Source organism: Biomphalaria glabrata, chromosome 9 (assembly GCF_947242115.1).
Source record: "Biomphalaria glabrata chromosome 9, xgBioGlab47.1, whole genome shotgun sequence".
NCBI classification, from domain to species: Eukaryota; Metazoa; Mollusca; class Gastropoda; family Planorbidae; genus Biomphalaria; species Biomphalaria glabrata.
In genome coordinates this window covers 38174282-38194939 of record NC_074719.1, presented here as the reverse complement: position 1 = coordinate 38194939, position 20658 = coordinate 38174282, and the positions used below count along the sequence as shown (strand labels likewise).

General features: G+C 37.7%; 2 protein-coding genes across 2 annotated transcripts in view; one reads left to right on the top strand and one right to left on the bottom strand.

Annotated features, from left to right (window-relative positions):
- LOC129928423 (uncharacterized) overlaps nt 1-6495 on the bottom strand; it is a 235472-nt gene extending 228977 nt beyond the window's left edge. The window contains exon 1 of the mRNA XM_056042714.1: nt 5224-6495. The gene's annotated coding sequence lies outside the window, so the exon portion shown is untranslated. The remainder of the gene's footprint in view (nt 1-5223) is intronic.
- LOC106061052 (uncharacterized) lies at nt 704-20466 on the top strand. Its single transcript, XM_056042719.1, has 10 exons — nt 704-846; nt 4037-4183; nt 10090-10170; nt 10805-10900; nt 12056-12145; nt 13318-13410; nt 16241-16333; nt 17165-17260; nt 18804-18890; nt 19476-20466. Exons 2-10 carry the CDS (start codon nt 4100-4102, stop codon nt 19938-19940), a joined length of 1185 nt encoding a protein of 394 aa, XP_055898694.1. The 5' UTR covers nt 704-846; nt 4037-4099; the 3' UTR covers nt 19941-20466.
- The last annotated feature ends 192 nt before the right edge of the window (nt 20467-20658 follow it).

Here is a 20658-nt window from a genome sequence, read left to right as displayed (position 1 = left end):
GACTCGTGAATTTTTAAAACTATGTCGTCACCATAAAATGTGCATTTTCAGTCAGTCTACTATAGTGCATGAATAAACTAACTAAACTAAGTGTCTAACATTGGTCACCTGACAATCTACGAACCCAATGTGATGGACTAAACAAATCAAAGGGGTTGGGGGGTGTTCATCTTTACCTCTGGAGATATAACAGCCACACAATGGATTAGATTGAAAGGGGGGGGGGGGGAAACAGCTAAGAGCTCACCCAAGGAACATATCTGCTACAATAGATAAGATAAGAAAAGATAAGTAGAATAAACATATACTCAATGTCAAGGAGAGCCAAGTGTAAAAAAAAAAAAACTGTTCCAGCTTTTATGCCTTCTAGGAAGGAGCGACGCCTTGTTCGACCTGCACTGTCTTGTTTTCGCTGTTCTCTTTCTGGCTTCCATGGTACGGCAGACTATGGTCAACGTGTTTCGTTTGGTTGAAATAAATGTTATTCAGCTCTTCATTAACCCGTATAATTATACACTCGCCTAGCGTTTTGTTTTTACATAAATTAAATACAATAATGTAAATCTAAATCCTATTCACATAATTCTCAATCAAAGCAGAGATAGAAGACATAAGAACATTAATTTTAAAAATTCAAAACAAACTAACTGTGGGGATTTCCAATAAGGACATCATTGGTAGTAGCATTAGATCTTCTCAAGCGAATTGTTTAGTTTCTAAGGTGCGTCTGATGCAGTCACGAATATCTTGAGATAGAAATCTTATTTCTTCTAGTTTGACGATTTTAATGGGCAATTTAATTGAAAACTGTACTGGACTCTAGTTTAATGTCGCCATAACTCATTGGTAATGTGTTTTTTTTTTATAAGTGTGTTATAGATTAGTATGGAAGACGACTAGTGAGGATCCATGCAGTATATAGATCTATATAGACCTAGATCTAGATTCTAGATTTAAGATTAAGATCTAAACCTAAAAAAATTATAATAACATTATAATAACATTTTCTCTAGATCTTAACTTAAAAATAACATCTAGATCTAGATCTTAACTTATAAATACAATCTAGATCTACCTATATCAACAGATTTTATCTCATCCTAACTTTTGTCTTTCGCTGCACCAACCCCAATCTCTAGCCCATTGCCAGCTAATTCCAGTGGCGGGACAGGGTTCAGGTCTCCCTCGTCTTAAACCAGCGGTTCTCAACCTTTTTACAATCCCCCATTCTGTCACGACCACCACCACCCCACACACACATACAGCAATAGAAGGATAGACAAAAACAATCCATATTTTCAATGGTCTTAGGCGACCCCTGGCAAATCGTCAATCGACCCACAGGTTGAGAACCCCTGCCTTAAACAATAGTCATTGCGCAAGCCACTTTTCCAAATCATACGGTACACATCCCCCCTTTTAATCTAAGAATTAAGAACTAGATTTATGTGATATTTACAGTGATGCCCAAAATACGTTCCGAGGGCCAGATCCGGCACGTGACATGGTTCCATCCGGCCCGCCGAAACATTGGCACGAAGTAAAGAAAATCCCCACCCCCTCAAAAAAAAAGTTGAAAAATGTATCTTACCTACGTTAGGGCCCTGACTTTTTCTCTGATAGATAGGTACTATGACCTTTAACATTGGTACGTTTAAGAAAGCTAAGAGCCGACGAAACTACAAGTGGACTCTGAATTTAGAATCTTCCAGGAAAAGTTGAACGGACCTTTACTTTTTTGTGGAACATGATAATAAGCGAACATAGTTTTGTAATAAAGAAAGTGTGGCTGTTTAAACAACAACAACAACAACACATAAATAGCATAATGAAACAAATATGGCGGCATTCTTGGTTTGAGCCGAGAATAAAAGATTGTTAAACTACGCCTAGAGATTGGAGGATTAATGAGACATCAAGAAAATGAGTCGGTGGTAAAGATAATTACAATGTTGCTCACATTTTAAGTACAGAAATGAAGCCATTTTTGACGCCTTAAAAAAAAAAAGATAACTTTCAGATATTCCATTAATTAATATAAGTAGTCTTGGGTCTGTGTAAAAAATTGTTTCAGGTCAATTTAATTTCGTTTGTGTACCTTTTCGGTCATGTGGCCCGCGACACGAGTGTCGGAAATTAAAATAGCCCGCAGGTCGAATTATGTTCGGCATTACTGGTCTAGGCCACAAAGTATACTAAACAAGAAATGGAAAAAAAAATTTTTTTTTTTGTTTAAAAAAAAAAGCTTATCTAAGGGAAGGAACGCTAATTACTGCAATTTACTGAAAATAACAGGGTTTAGCTCCCTTTCTGCTATATAAAAAAATAATTACTAAGTATTAAATTATTAACTAATTGGTTAATTTTCAAATTGATTCGTGTATTGTCATCGACTATGAATAATTATGCAAATTATAACTTGATCCGAGAACGGGAAGCAGAGGTGGAATGTGTCAAAACGTCTTAAGGGGATTAAATCTATATATACATCTACATCTCTCATTAAGTAGCATTTATCACCCTAATTTCCATATGAAACGAATAATTAATCACCAATTATGAATAATTAATTAAATAGTTGATTACTTCTTTCTTATTGACGCATGTTTTGTCAGGTTCATTATATAATCGTGCAAAGTTTTAACTTGACCAGAGAATGGGGAATGGGAGAAAAACATGTTCAAACACTTTACCAGACAGACAGACAGAGACAGACAGACAGAGACAGAAAGACAGAGAGTTGATATAAGCTTTGTAAAAATCTTAATTCGAAAGGCATTAGATCTAGATGTATGAGGACTTCTAAGCAGGGCCAATCTTAGGGCACTGCAACCTATGCGACCGCAGTGGGTCCCGCACTTTTACTCTTTCTCGCCTAACCGACGATACAAACGTTGATTCCATCAGAATGTGGTAAATAATTACGGAGAGAAAGAGTTAATAGGCCCCGCGATAACTCTAGTTGTAAATTATTAAATTAAACCATTTTAACTTATAACAGGGTTTCCGAGGTCTCCTTGAAATCTTCTGAAATTGCAAAGTGTACGAAAAAAAGTCATGAAAATCTCCTGAAATTATTAAAATCTCCTGAAATTATTAAAATCTCCTGAATTTATGAAAATCTCCTGAAAACTCAAAACATGTTCTGAAAAATAGACAAAATTGTAATTGTGATGTGTCATTCAATACTCGCGATAAAAAAAGGCATTGTCAGTTTTCATTTAATTAAAATAATAGGGCAAATTTTAACCAAAACTTTAAGTTCCAATACTAAATTTACTGTAATAGTCACTGGCATACAAATATAGATCTAAATGTATCTCGTAAAAAATTCAAAAGCGATATTTTCATAGTCTATAGTAAATCTAAAAGGCAGATCTGAATGTTTATCGGCTTTATGTTGAAAATCTACCTTCTATTGTAGATGGCTCGTAAAGTTAATTTGATCTTGATTTTGCACTTTGTAAAATACGAATAAAATGCAAAAACGAATTTATTTTCTAACAAAAAATCTTAATTTTCTTATTATCCTTATCCCTACCCAAACTAGGCCCCGCGCAATCCGTTTCGCATAGAGCCTCGCAATCTCTAGGACCGGCCCTGCTTCCAAGACCACAAGTATATATTATGTTCATAAGTACTTCTCTAGCAGAATGGTTACAATGTCGGCTAGAGGAGGCCTGAGTTGTATTCCTGACATCCCCCCCCCCCTTTTGTTTTAAAATCAATGCTGGATAGGGATGGTCTCTCTTTCAGCCTCACTATGGATTAGATTTAAAGAGAAACAAAAAAAGCTAGGACCTCACCCAGGGTAAACCGATTGAATGACATGACTGGTCGTAAAGTAATTGACACCTCAATCTATATATATAATTCTCTTCTTCCCTAAACAGGTCAAACAAGAAGTAAAGGAAAGATCACTCTCTAGCGGCGTATGCTATGCCGCCGGTCGACTAGTGCTTAATATAAGCTCTGTTTTTTAAAAAGTATTCTTGTTTTATTTTCTTGTTCTTGTTTAACTTGACAACGTTTTCAGCCTAAACATTGAAGAGCTCTGCAAGCCTCGGTTTGGTATATATCAGCTCCTTGAGGTCTTGACATGGGGAATGCCAATGGAAGAAACCCCGACAGCTCTCCACACAGTACAAGCTCCAACAGCAGTTGCAGCTGCAGTTGCAGCTGTGTAAGTACAGCACCCATCTGTCTCTCTTACTGATGAATAGCTTTTCTCATGATATTTGACCTTGATCACATATTGCTCAGCCCCCACCTTTGTGAGGATTTACATATTGACATACTTAAACAAATATAAAAACAAGGAAAATGTTTTTTCAAAAATTGCTTAAAAAGCAATATAAGGGAAAGAACCGCAAATTACTGCCTAACTATTCAATACTGCAAGATTTAGCTCCATTTTTCAATATAAAGTAGAATTAACAGATTACTACTAATTTACTTAACTTAATGTTTATTTGTTTTTATTGATTCATGCGTTGTTATTGACGATAAATAATTGCGTAAAGTTTCAACTTGATACAAGAATAGGAAGTGGCAGATATAACGTGTCTAAGATTTGTACCAGACAGACAGACAGTGTAAGCTGATATAAACTTTGTAACAAATGGGCTAATTACTAACGGTAATAAATTAGAGATGATAAAGCTGTAAATCTAAGGCAGGCAACTCAACGAAGTTCTTCACAAAATAAATGTGTTTATCTACTAGGACAAGCACGTAAAACAGCCTTCTACATTCGAAGAGTCTCGATGCTAATGTGAGCAGGTCAGGCAGGCGCGAGTGGATAAAGAGAGAGAGTACCTATTCTCTGCTGCTCAACATTAAAATTTACCTAACAGTAGGCAGATGTTTGCGCTACTGGGTGGGCTCAATCTGTGACACCTCAGTCTACGACCAAGGGGCTAGAGTCACCTAAGTAACCAGACATACTAAACTAAACTGAATGGAAACAAGATAACAACTTTAGTTTAGTATAAATAAACAAAATGAAACTTTATTTACATGTAATCAAATAATAATAAAATATAATATATACACTAACCACTATAAACTACCTTCTAAATCTACGCCACTACAAACACTAACTAACAAACGAACCAAACTAACTAACACAAACCGATCAAACCAACTATCTAACTAAATCACTAAAACTACTACACTAGCCCTAGATCTACAATAAACACACTACAATAAACTAGTCTAGACCTACAATATCCTACTATTACACTCATAACACTAACACTAAAACAAGAATATCTTATCCTTAGGCTCAGTACCTTACTATTCACTAAGAACAGAACTGAGAAACAGACTATAAATATAACTATAACTAAGTTTACTAAGGCGATAATAAAGAAATAAACTAACACTAGCTTAAGCTTCCCTAGAATTAGATCTAGAATAGATCTACAGAAACAATAACAAAACTATCAATAGCAAAAAAAAAGTAACACTAGCTTCCCTAGAATTAGATCTAGACTAGATCTACAGAAACAATAACAAAACTAGATCTATCAATAGCAGAAACAAAATAACACTAGATCATTAGATCCTAGATTCCCTAGAATTAGAAGATCTAACAACAGCAGTTATAAACAGCAGCTAGATCTATAAGCAGTAATATTCAGCAGCTAAAAGCAGCAGTTAAAAGCAGCAGTTAAAAGCAGCAGTTATAATAGCCTGCAAAACATAAATGCAAAACTATATTAGATCTATATTCTATTAGGACTGATGGACGCCGCCATCTTCCGTACAGCATGTTGCCAACTATTATGACAAATAGTCCAAGAGTAGAAAATAAAATAACTACCTTACACATAGTATAGATCTAGTAAAAATATACAAAATATTTCTACACTTACAGGCCGTCCCAGGTACAGGAATAAAGATATAATTAGACTACAGACCACAACGATCTTCAGCTGTCACACAGACAGATATGGTACTGACCACTGGTCAACTGTACACTCAACTGTTTTTAAAACAGCGTGGCATCACTTTTTATACACAAAAAGCGGAAGTAGAAATAATAAGTTTGGCACTAGCCTATAAAAATAAAATATATAAAAATATAGCTCTGGGAGCGCAAGCTCACATTCATCCCGCCTTAAATTTTTGCGTCCTCGCAAAACAAAATACTAACAAACTACTTAAAATGCATTACATACATACTGCTGACATATTCTACCATCAAGAAAATACACACTAAAATCTATTTCACACAAAAATATACATCTCCATGACATGACTTAAATTACATTGCTTTACCAGGACAAAAGCAAAAAAAATATACACTTCATCAGCTAAAAACACAAGAAAATACTCATGATTCTGTACATTCTCAAATAGGTACAGCAACTACTAAGCTTAAAAAAACTTTTAAACACACGTGTAGATAACATGTACTCATAGAGTTACTACAAACTAATACATCTTGATACATTGGAATGCAACCAACATATTAAATAACAAAAAAATATACATGCAAGAATTATGCTAGTAAGGGGAGGAAACGAACTTCATTTCCTCCTCTCGTACATATCGGTAAGTACTGCCGTCTTCTGCCTCCACCATGTACCAGCCAGAAGCATACTTGGGTACTGCAGTAATTACAAAAGACGAGGGTTCATACTGCATGAACATTCTTCCTTGGCCTCTGACTCTCTGTTCAACCAGAACTCTACACCCAATGTTCAGAAGGTCGTTCCTTTTCCTCCTCTGGCCTTCTGAATCATCCTGAGAATTAAGGGAGGATTCAGGCTGATGTGAATCGAGGAAGGTTTCCCTACCAGCCTCCGTATGGTTTTGGGTAGCGTCAGCTGAGGCTACTTCTGCATGCATTGACAACATTTCTGTCACTGCGGGTTGGCTTGTGTGGACCACTGGAGTGTTGGATTGCCTAGGATTCAGTGGCACTTCAACTGACAATTCATCTGGCTTGGGGGCAGGTTGCAGTTGTACTGCCTGTGGTTGTTCCACTGAGGCAACCTGAATGTTGCTCACTGCTGTACCAACATTAGGGCAAGCCCGGGTGAAGTGGTCTTGGCTGCCACAATTCGAGCAGTTGCTTCTAGAAGGGTGTTGCTGGTGAGCCCGATTCCCTGGCTTCTCTCGCTGACCTTGGTACCTGTTCCTCAGCTTGCAATTCCTAGCAAGATGACCAGGTTTGCCACATGTGTAGCATTTCCTGTTTTTCTTCATTGGCCTCTTCTGGCTAAAGGTGCGCTTTGGTTGTGAGGAAATCTGTCTCACTGAAATGTCCCTAACTTGACCTGGTTGATGGTGGTTGCAGTGGGGACAGCTATAGTTCTGTGGCCCCGAAAATTGTAGATGCACAATCTGGGCTGCAAGCTCCTCCACTTGCTTGGAGAGAGCAGCTAGCTGGCCTTCAATCTTTATTTCATTTAATGTCACATTGGTTATGGCTTGAGAGGTTACATGTTCGTCTTCGGCCCATCTGATGGCTATGTCCCTTATGGACAAAAAGCTAATGTCTGGTCGTTCAAGCAGCCTCTCTAGTAAATCTCTCCTAAGGGCTCTGTCGTTGAGATTTTCCACAAAATGATCTCTCAGGACAGTTTCATCAAGGACTGTCGCTGAAAGGGTACTCTGTCTGTCTACCACTGTTTTGAACGATTGCTGTAGCCGATGCGAGTAGGAGCGAATAAGCTCTCCTGGGCGTTGACTGATGCGGTAGAGTTCTCCCATAAGCTGAGAGACACTCCTCCTCTCACCATAGGCTGACCGTAACAGTTGGGTCAGTGCCTCTGGAGACTCCCTGGTTGTTTGAGGGTAAAAACCCAGCTCAGCCTTCACTGACTCCCCCAGATGAGAAATCAGGAACTCGCACTTCTCATCTGGCTGCTGTATGTGCTGGGACTTCCAGGCTCTCTCCATATCTTGAAGGAACTCTTCAACTTCCCTGGCTGGGCCATCGCCATGGAAGCGTCGAATGTTCCACTCCGTTCTTGGCACCACAATCACTGTCTGAGACGGCTGCATTCTTGCTGCTGCTGCTGCCTCGCTGTTCATCTACGTAACTATTCAACAAAACTAAAGCCTAATAACCTCTCTAACAAACACCCAAAGAAAAACTGAACTATACACTATCACTACTTCCTATCACTGCCTAAACTCAACTACTACGAAAACCTAATCTACCCCAATAAAAAAAAATATACGTGTCTGGCTACTCAAGCACAGATCCCACTTCTGACACCAAAAATGTGAGCAGGTCAGGCAGGCGCGAGTGGGAGAAAGAGAGAGAGTACCTATTCTCTGCTGCTCAACATTAAAATTTACCTAACAGTAGGCAGATGTTTGCGCTACTGGGTGGGCTCATCTGTGACACCTCAGTCTACGACCAAGGGGCTAGAGTCACCTAAGTAACCAGACATACTAAACTAAACTGAATGGAAACAAGATAACAACTTTAGTTTAGTATAAATAAACAAAATGAAACTTTATTTACATGTAATCAAATAATAATAAAATATAATATATACACTAACCACTATAAACTACCTTCTAAATCTACGCCACTACAAACACTAACTAACAAACGAACCAAACTAACTAACACAAACCGATCAAACCAACTATCTAACTAAATCACTAAAACTACTACACTAGCCCTAGATCTACAATAAACACACTACAATAAACTAGTCTAGACCTACAATATCCTACTATTACACTCATAACACTAACACTAAAACAAGAATATCTTATCCTTAGGCTCAGTGCCTTACTATTCACTAAGAACAGAACTGAGAAACAGACTATAAATATAACTATAACTAAGTTTACTAAGGCGATAATAAAGAAATAAACTAACACTAGCTTAAGCTTCCCTAGAATTAGATCTAGACTAGATCTACAGAAACAATAACAAAACTAGATCTATCAATAGCAGAAACAAAATAACACTAGATCATTAGATCCTAGATTCCCTAGAATTAGAAGATCTAACAACAGCAGTTATAAACAGCAGCTAGATCTATAAGCAGTAATACTCAGCAGCTAAAAGCAGCAGTTAAAAGCAGCAGTTAAAAGCAGCAGTTATAATAGCCTGCAAAACATAAATGCAAAACTATATTAGATCTATATTCTATTAGGACTGATGGACGCCGCCATCTTCCGTACAGCATGTTGCCAACTATTATGACAAATAGTCCAAGAGTAGAAAATAAAATAACTACCTTACACATAGTATAGATCTAGTAAAAAAATACAAAATATTTCTACACTTACAGGCCGTCCCAGGTACAGGAATAAAGATATAATTAGACTACAGACCACAACGATCTTCAGCTGTCACACAGACAGATATGGTACTGACCACTGGTCAACTGTACACTCAACTGTTTTTAAAACAGCGTGGCATCACTTTTTATACACAAAAAGCGGAAGTAGAAATAATAAGTTTGGCACTAGCCTATAAAAATAAAATATATAAAAATATAGCTCTGGGAGCGCAAGCTCACACTAATTCTACCAGTCCTTTTACCAGCAACCTGAATGCGGACCAACGACAGCCTTCCCCACTTTGCTCCAGGTCCCCACTACAGTCTTCAGGGAGCACAAAAGACGGCTCCTTGGTTTCCAACAGACTCTTCCTAATGACTTAATACACGGTTCTATCCTCTCTCTCCTAGCGTCTGCCTGTTCTGGTTCAATAGAGCACTCGTACGCACCACAAGCACTGGTGCAGGGCAGGGTTACACAAATAATATGTTTACTATTCTTGAGGTAATTACTTTGGCTTATAAGCCAAGTGGTACTCTACCACACCCCTCCTACCTCCACCTTCTCCTTGGTCATCAAACCAACCAACAAAATTGGTGATTTAGCAAACTTCTAGTGACCCTGACGGGACCACTGGCAGAGATGAGATCTCTGGTTATATGACGTCACTATATATCGCGTTCAAAACCCGTCATCTATGGTGCGTGACTAAGCTAAGTAATTACATGACAACACATTTTCTAGGTGATATAACTCAAACTACAATAGATTAGTATACTAACAGGTCTTGTATTCTAACTAACTATACTTTCCTATCTTGTGTAGGTATGTGCAGAGCATGGTGATAACCTGAGTATCATAGGCAATAAGCTACATATTAATGGAAACTTAAATTTTACTGGATACGTAAGTCAATGTAGTATTTGTCTTTCGGAAGTAGCCACTATTGATTTTGTCTTGTCTGTCTTTATTATAGAAGTAAGCATGCATATTTTTTTTTACATTCATATGAATTATTTTTTAGAACAACAGGAAACAGGTAATAAACTCGGGCTAATACCGTCCAAATAAGGCGGGAGTACCGGGCGCATAATTTTCATTATTGTAAAGTTCCTTCCGACTTAACCATGTTTAGGGCAGCTGATGTAATGATACAATTTTTCTGTGGCTCAGGGTTAACGAGAATATCATGTGAGAAGCACAACGCCCAATCTCGGGTCAGAAATTTTGCACAATAGTTACTTGTACCTGACAACACAAGAATCAATTTTAAAAAATAACAAATTAATTAATTAACTGTTGGTAATTAAAATACTTTTTTAAAAATCTCAAATAAGGGAAATAAGTACTTGTCTGAAGTGATACGCTGAATTAGCTATCTTTATAGATTGTCGTCTGAGGTTTATTACAAATTTACTTGCTGATTCAAACTAATTGATACACTTAATATAAGCGTTTTTTTTTAAATGTATTTTTTTGTTGTATTTTGCATGTTTTTCTACCTAAATCGTAACAAGGGAATTAATTTGTTTCTGTTTAGTTGAATTTCATGCACGAAGGAGTCTTGAATCTCACCGGAAATGGCAACATGATAGAGAGGCTGAACTTTTACCTCCGGCAAGATGCCTACGGAAAGGTCAAGTTACGCAGCTTTTTTTTATTGCAATTTTTTTGCACCTCAGAGTTCCTCCGTCTGCATCTCACTTCTGTAAAATTCCTGCTATTGCAGACACATAATGGTTGGACACTGGGTGGGTAGTTGGAAAACTGCTCGGAATATAAAACTAGAACTGTAATAGTTGATGTATATCTTTGTGAACGAAACGACATAGGGACATTTCTGGTTTCATTGTTATAACTTTTGAAAATATAGTAATTTTAATATTAAATCTGAGGCCTAGCTTTTTATCTAATCACGGCTTTTGCGGGAATTACCGTACTCATAAGTTACTTTAAATTCAATAAAATAAAAAGTAAGTAAATTATTCTTTTCAGTTTTACCATCTTCAATACAGATGATGAAAAGGTTATTTGTTTCTATGGCAGACGGTTATCCAGGGTGTCATGTAGCGAGTACAACGACCAACTAACTTTACTTTCCACAACTAATGTCAAGTACCAATTAAAATTGTGTTTTCCTCAGGGGCCCCCCTAAAATTCGAAAATTATAAACCCCAGTCTTCACCGAGATTCGAAACCGAGACTCCTTGGTTCAGAAGCCAAACACTTTACCCCTCAACCACTGCGACCCAAAAACTTTAGTAAAAGGTTTAATACATTAATTCATATTTTAGGACAGTCTTGTGTAGATTTCCTTAGCTGGACAAATAATAGAATAACTTAATTGTTAAGATCTCACTGCACCAGTGAAGTTTTACAGGAAATACACAGAATGACATTTAAGGATCTTTCATATAAGAATATACTGCAATTTAAGTTAAAGCTATGTCAGGCATAATAAAAAGGATATGCAGAACACTAAAGTAAAAATAAGGCAAAAGACAGAGTGAAATGGTTAAGGACGGTCGACGAATTTTGCATGGTGCCCCAATTGTCCAACAGACTTAGGGATAGGTAAAGGTGAGGTAAAAATGCAGAACATTAGGATAATGCTATCTCGCAGACTATAATATGGATATCTCTACACCTTGATAATGCTATAAATCATCTCTACACCTTGATAACTGCTCAGCCACCGCGCCTCATTAGCTATAAAGAACAAAATAATCATTGTATAAAGGTGTTACTGTCTTTTTAAATAAAATATGTTTATGTTTTGTTTTGTTTTTAGACTGTCGTTCTTCACAATGATATCTTAAAGATTACTGGGAACGGTTACCGCGTTACCGGAGCCTACAACGACGATATCAATCTACCAACGGTAAGATAGATTTATTATTAATACTTAAATGTTGGTACAAAATTGGCATATATTCTCTATAATTTGACCATTTTCATAATAGATGCAATTGAGAATTTTATTTCAATTGAAAGGCCTAGATCATGAAGGTGGCCAAGTCACAACTTCATCAACTTGAGAAACACGGCACAAACATTAATGTTTATGTTCCTTTTGTTGTTTCTTGTGGGCTATGAACTAAAATGGAGTCTTTCCAGTCTTAAGTAGCTATTTTCCCACTGTGCTATCTTAGGGGTCTGGGGCAATTTTCCATTATTTACTTTTCTGTCAATCTACGAAGGGGTCCAGTACATTTGCACGATCCCTTTTTCTTTAATTGAAAGAGATAAATAAACAAATATGCTCATGATTATTCTAGATATGAGTCTAATAGTCTAATCTGAGCTAAAATATTGTAATATATTGTTATATTATGTAATGCGGCTAAAACCGATGCAGTAGTTTGACAGGTAAATTAACAAGTGTTCCTTTGTTAACACAAGTCAGTGCGACATATAGTGGTCATGTCAATGCAGTTTCATGCATAAGTGAAATGCATAACCCACGCCTGTACATTTTTCAATGGCACTATGTATACGTATCTGCAATTCATGGAGAGGCCTTGTCAAAAGGTACACAGGCCATCCTGGTGACTTTGTCATTAATTCAGTTTTCATAAAATTTGATTTTATCACCTTCTTTCACTAGTGTCTTCACTATGTTATAATTAGAGTAAATCCATATGACATAATCATAATACAGTTGTAAAATATTGAAAATGAAGTTGAAAATAAAAATTACAACCCATAGTAGCATCCCTTACATTATAGAATTTTTTCCATTAAACAACCTATTGTGGAAATAGTGGTTACATAGACACGGTTTCCTCCCCAAAGCAGGACAACGTGAGTCGACTAAATGAGCCAGCGGGACAAGGCTCTGTCCTGCACTGTGCTATAAGGCTTTTTTAGTAACTTGTCCCATCACTGTAGTTCCTAGTATTTTCTCCAAAGTTATTTTGTTTTTTTTCCAATTATTTGTGGAATCGATTTAGTGTTAAAAAATTGTATTGCCCTAAATTGACATATTTGCTTTTCCATCTGATGTATATATTGTGGTATACTATTCTATATTGTCTTATATCTTGTCTACAGTCGTATATCAAACACAAAGGCTCCCTGCGTATCCAAGGCAACGGCAACAACATTCAAGACATTCACATCTACGGGAACTTTACCGATGATTTGGTGGGCTACTTGTATACATAGATTTGTTCTCTCTCTCTCTCCGTCTTATGTCTATCTCTCTCTTCCCTCTCTTCCCTCCATTTATCTCTTTCTTCTCTCGCTCTCTCTTCTTTCTCTCTTCTTTCTCTCTTTCTCTCTCTCTCTCTCTCTGTGTATATATAATATATATATAGGTAAGGGTAAGGTCCCCCTTTCAGACCTTGTGGTCTAAAGTGCAGATGATGTAAAGGTCATCTGATTCTGTGGCCTACGGTTAACGAGGGTGTCTTGTGGCCAGCACAACGACCAACCGCTTTACTTTTTCCCAACTATTCAGGTACCCATTAGAGCTGGGTGGACTCAGAGGCGCCCAAAGGTCCCGAAATTAAAAATCCCAGTCTTCACCAGGATTCGAACCCGGGACCCCAGGTTCAGAAGCCAAGCGCTTTACCGCTTAGCCGCCGCGCCTCTATATATATTATAGAAATAAGCGCCTGTACTCAGTGATGGATGACCTAACTTTTAACTTTTTTAACAAAAAGCAGGCGAGTAGACATGAGCGCCCAATGGGGAGTGAAGGGGGTGCACTTGCACCCTCCAGGATTCTAGGCAGCCAAATTCTAGCCATTTTTTGAACCATCAGATCAATCAAAATCTAATTAACAACTGAACAAGTAGTGTTTCCACTGGTGACTGAAATACAGTTGTAGTAGACTAGCCTAGGCTTATCAGGAATTGATGGCTGACCATGTACGTGCACCCCTCTGAATTCTGAGTTACCAACTTTTAGCCAGCTTTTTACACCTTCAAATCAATTAACTTCTGCTAGGAAGCAACCTAACACATAGTGTTTCCATTGAAATAAAGTTAATAAAGATAAGCTAATATTGTTAAGAAACTAGAATTGGTTAATCTGTAGTTCATGTCCGACCATGTGCGCTTTATTATAGGCTTGCAATTCAATATTCTATAGCATGTTAGTCGTGACAATTTGTTTTCCCTTGCACGCTATTATAATTATCATTATATTTCTTCAAGACCTAGAATATGAAATAAGTTTTTTTGTTGTTGTTTTCTTTTTGTCTTGAAGGACAAATCCTTGGAAGCTATCTTTTGATTTGATAAATGGTAAAGTTTCTTTGAACAAGATTGAAGAGCGCAGTTATCTTAATAAATGTATTTACGTTTTGCGGAGTTGCGGCCATTGTTAGCGCTTAATAATATAGCAGGTTAATCGCGTCCACCAGTTTACGACAGAAGAGATATAAAAAAGTTCTTCCCATGCCATCTGAGTCAAATGTTGATTTGTATTGACGGGGCACTGACCACAGCATGAATTAACTACGTTTTCTTGGTATTTCGGTGATAAAAATACAGATATCTCTGGAATTGAATTGATGTGTTTGAGAGTTGGATTTGTTGATGGCGATTGTACTAAAGAAGAATTCATAGGTTTCGTCCCTATTGTTAAGAGAGGCGCATTGCCTGTATCTACTGTCATTGTCAGCGAATACATTATGCACAGTTTAGACATGGACAAACTTCTCGGTCAAAACTACGATGGCTGCCTCCGTGATGGGTAGCATTCAGAAATGTGTTCAGGCTAGGATTCCTGATAAATATCCAAAAGCAGACCTTGTCCGTTGCGTGTCCCACAGACTTAAACTTGTTATCATTGACCTGAATGACGTTTCAGTTATATGTAATGCTGTAAATGTCATCAAGAAAATATCTATTTCTTCCGTTACAGTGTCAAGCGAGAGGGTTGGTGCTAAATTTACCTCTTTTGTGAGAGACACGATGGACAGAGAAACACAAATTAATTCGCGCTTTAAGTCACAACTTTGAGAAGATCTTTGACTGTTTTAAAATAACGATTGTAAGTGAAACCAGACAATCTGCCTATGTGTCATCGTTGCCTGCTTCTCGTCTGTTTCTGATTTGTCTTTTAATTGGCGTCAACTATTCACCCGTTCTTGAACAAGTTTCCGTGATGTTGCAGTCTGTCCATCTTGGCCCAAGCGGCCGCTAAACAGCACGTCGGCACGTCACAATTAATAACATCATCAAAAACTATCTTGACCATTCTGAGGAATACTTCATGAATGGCATCCTGAGTAGGGGGATACTGCTAGCAGACAAAGTTGGTAATGAGTTGGTGCTGCCGAAACGTTCCATTCGACAGATTCACCGAGCAAAATTCCCATGTTTGCATTTTGGGATTCTTACAGAACACGGCTTTACATTGCATATCTTGATTCGTTAGTTTCTTCATTAACGTCTCGCTTTTCAAGCAATAATAAATGCTCAGTTCAACCTGTTTGTCTACATCCTAAAACGATTCAAGAATTACAACTGAAGAATATTATCAGAACTGACAGATACGCGTTCATTGCCGGCTTGTCCATCGCGACGATAAGCAATTCAGTAGTAAATTTATGGACTGTTTTGGCAGCGTTTGCATTTTGTGTTTGATCGACCGTTAGGATGCACGGGCCGCACGGAGTAAAGAAAATAGTTTGTTAACTTTATATTTTTTTTATTTCATGAAACAAGTATTTACAGTGAACTTAATATCATAAAAGTATGATGGGGGGGGGGGATAGGGGCACCAATTATTTTCTTTAATATTCTCTGTAATCAAAAAGTTGGAGCTACGACTTTGAGCCATAGGTGGCAACTTGCGGCCCCCTGCAAAAAATCTTGAGGGCGCCCATGTGAGTAGGTAGGTAATAGTAATTGTAAAAGTTTTAAATGACTTTTCTTTGAAGTTTACACTTCTTGATCTAATTATTTTCTGCACATTTTTTTTTTACTTTGCAATTTAACATACAAATGCATTCTTAAATAGACCTCTAACTGGCACTTAGACATCATTGACATTATAGGCAATGGAAATTTCGTAGATACAGTGACGTTCTTCAACAATCAAGTGTTTGGCCAGGTAAGCTGAACAGCACTTATTCAATACATCTCCTCACAGTCGATGGGCCTATTCTTTTAGTTTCTAATTGATGAAATTAGGTATGATAAAACTAAGTAAATTTTGTTGTTCCAAATGGCAATTCAATATTTGTTTATCTCAGCCTAAATACAATTACAATGAAGGTATAAGTGCAATTAGAAACTATATTATTGACTTCATCTCGGGGCGACTATGAATCATCTCAAACAATGTATTCAATTTATTGAATTCAAAATTTGGTTTTGTTTTGTTACAAAGCTTATATCAACTCACTCTGTCTGTCTGTCTGTTTGTATGTCTGTGTGTTCCGTGTAGCCACAAGTTTGTACATGCATTTCAAGCTGATATTTTGCACTAATATTTTTTTTTTGCCCCAAGAATCAATAAACAAATTAACCAATTAGTTAATTAACATTTGGCAATAAATTATGTCGTTTGGTATTTCATACAAGGAAAAGAAATAGTACATGACTGAAGTGGTGGTATAAGCTGAATTAGTCCCCTTTATAGATTGTCTTTTGAGGCTTTTTACAAATAAACTTACATAACTGATCATTACTAATTTATACACTAAATATAAGCTTTGTAAATTTTTTTATTTATTTTGCTTGTTTTATGAGCTTAAAAACGTTTTTCCAAGAATCCCCTCATCCGATGAAATGTATCGGGCATGCCAGTGCTTTTAGAGCAAGTAATGTTATAATAGAACAATAACATAACAGAATATTTTCATCGCTTGTTGCATACAATGATTTTAAACATTTTTGTACAATATGATTCATTATCTCACATTGTTTGTTTGTTACGTAGGTGAAGGTCAAGCTAAATGAAATACTAAGCATCAAGGGATTCGGCAATCGCACCGAGAACCTAAAGACTTACATCGAAGATATCGAATGTCTCGAGGTAGTGTTTATGTATTTGAAAGCTAGGGTTTGGGTAGAAGCTGCTGACCGGGAAAAGTGGTGGGATTTGGTCTCAGCACCCCTTGGAAGGAAGTTAATGGACAGAGGAGATGAGAGGGTTTCTGTTTAAGATAAGGTTTTTAACGAGCTATTCCTAAAGTCCCTTCGTCTGACTGGTAAAAAAAGTGATCCAGTTATTTCTCCCTTTTCCCAATCTCGGATTTATTCGAAAATTTGCACAATTAATAATTGTCAATGATATCACGTGAGTTTGTGAAGAAATTAATACGTAAATACCGATGATGGTCTTATACCAGAATTTATAATTAATAAGATCTTTTTTATTTGAAAAAAAAAAACAACCATGTTCAAACGTTTTACCAGACAGACAGACAGAGTTGATAGAAGATTTGTAATAAAAGCATTGGATAAATATAGTGTATACTATAAATACATTGGATAGAAACTATCAATATTGTTTTTGGAAATACTGTATACAGGCTAATGTATTTGTTTACATAGGTTAAAGATTCATTACACAATTAGAATGTAATACATTTTTCCTGAATTACTTTACATAACCTGAGATGAACTCCTAATGAAAAATCAGAGCAGGAAGGACTTAATCCTCCCGTAGTGCTCTGGCAAGAAACAGGGCCGTTAGGCTTAATGCCTCGTAACTACCTTACAAGTCGATTGACTGCTCAGACATGTCCCCCCTTAGATCTCGGAGCTGGGGACGCTCGTACAAGATATGCGACACTGTTTCAACGCTCTCTCCACAGTGACGGCATCAGGAGTCATAGTTCGGGCGGAACCGGGCTAAGTATGCCCCAACAGGACAATGCTCCGTCCTACACTGTGCAATGATTGCTTGTTCTGACCTCCTTAACCGCTACCACGGATCGTCGCGATCTTGGTGACGCATATGCTGCCAGACACTACGTGCTCTGTCGGATTCCTCCGAGGACTTCAACCACTTCTCATGAATGAGTGCTCGGATTTCTGCCGTTGCTTGTAAGAACGTGCTTGGTGCTTCGAGGTGAGTGGCTGCCAAAGCTCCCTCTCTTGCAAGGGCGTCTGCCGTTTCATTACCGCAATGTGAGGGCACCTACTGCATGAAAACGACAGCTCCAATGACTTGGCGGATGTTATCTGCGGCGCCGACTGCCTCTTCTATTACGTGCGACCCTCCCCCGCCGCCACCCATAGCTAGGAGACTGGAGCGAGAGTCGGTGACTAGCACTACAGTAGTTGCGCTAGTTTCATTTTGGGTCATTCAGGCTCTAATAGCCTCGAATGCCCGAGTTATCCCTGTTAATTCAGCGTCCATGGAACATGCAGTGAAGCCGCACGGACCAGAGAGCCGATCTAGTTCTGGTCGGTCTGGGTAGACTATAAGGGCCCCATACCCAAATCTATCGGGGTCTCTTTACATAGCCAGTTTTCCGGACTGTGTGTGCAGTCGAGTTTAGCAGTATAACACAAACTTCCCTTATTATCTTGTTTATTAATTTTTTACTGCTTTGTGTGTTTGACTTCAGTTCAATCATGGTCATTACAACAAGCAAGGTGACTTTGTCTATCGTCATGTTGACCAGACTTTATTTGACGAGGACGTGACCCAGGATGTAAGTATCTCTCTAGGACCTTGGTCCGGACTGTATGTCCGTCTTTCTGATGGGGCCGTAAGAAACGATAGCATCGTTGGCTGTATAAGGCCCGCAGGCCGTGGTTTAAGCATTACAGCCCGTGGTCTAACTAGGAAAAGTTAGGGGTCCAAATTTTAAAATTCATCTGGGCCCCCTCTTGAAGGGACCCTAAATGAGTGCAGGGGCAACTATAGAGGTCAAGCCCCCGGGCCCCCAAATCCCTAGCTACGTCACTGCTTAAGGTTCTTGAACAATGTTTTCAGGCCCCAAAAAAAGGGAGTAAAATGTCTTCTCTCAGACCTTGCAATCTACTTGAAAAGATAATGCACACGTCATCTGATACTGTAGCGCACATTTAACAAGGGTGTCACGTGGCTAGCATAACCACAAACCGCCTTTAATTTTCCCGAACTAACCTTTAAGTATCGTACTACCGTCTTCGTCATAATTATGTGTACTATCTCACTGTTTTGAAGCTTAAGTTTGCATAGCTCTTTCTTACACGATCTTGAAAGTTGCTTGTTTACTAATTAATTTAATATCATGTTTTTGATCCTGATACAGGTTAAAGATTTTAAAGCGAGAATGCCAGCGTCTCAAGATGAGTTAGCCGCTAGTCATTTAACAATCAGCAGGATTTCCGAACAGGCTCATCAGTGCTCCAATAACGCCTGTGTATTTGATAACCGGACTCCAACTGCTCAGCTCGATTGTTGCTTCACAACAAGTTCTTGTCAAACCAAAGGAGACCCAAGTTATCAGACCACATGCACTCAGCATTGCCATAGCCAGAACAGCTCAAGTGTGACTGCAGATCCGAACTCGCACGCACAGCGTGAGAAACTTGCTCACGAGCTGGAAGCGTTGAAAGCACAACGAATCTGTCGAGTTTGCAGGAGCAAAGACTCGTGCATGACCTTCACCCCATGCGGCCATTTTGTCTCTTGTGAGGACTGCTGCTCAGGAGTGGACCGCTGCCCTACCTGTCAATCACCCATTGACACCACAGTTAAAACGTTTATTACTTAAAGACCAGGTGATCTACTAGTATCTAGATAGAGATGTATAGAATGTACTAGTATCTAGATATAGGTGTAAAGAATGTACTAGTATGTAGATAGAGTTGTAAAGAATGTACTAGTATCTAGATATAGGTGTAAAGAATTTACTAGCATCGAGATAGAGTTGTAAAAAGAATTTTGGTAGTATTGTAAAGAGAAAGTTCATATGAATTTAGGTAGTAAATGAATACAGTTGTAAAGAGAAACTTCACATGCAGTTCAGACAATAAGTGCGTATGATAAGCATTAGGCCAAAAAGAAACTATAACATCAACAATGTTTTACATAATTGTATACATTATCATTACTATCATTATATCATTATTTCTTTACAAACATGTCACAGTGTCATGTAGTATCATAATCTTATACATTCATTGAACACTTAGCGCTATTGCTTTGTAATGCACGAGTTTCTTGTTGCGTGAACAATAAGCAATGTTTGTGAGCAGGTAATCAATGATCAATAAATTTACTTAAATAACTTCTTTTAATATATTATATACATTTTGTTTTGTCTTCTTTAAGTTGATAATTGTGTTCATTTTAATTTGCTATATTTTTTAACATCTAAAACATGTTTATAAAGCGTTTCAAAACGATATTGACCCAAATGTTCTCCAACAATGGACACCATATTTCTCCCACTTCCCATTCTTGGATCAAGGTATTCTATTCCATATTCA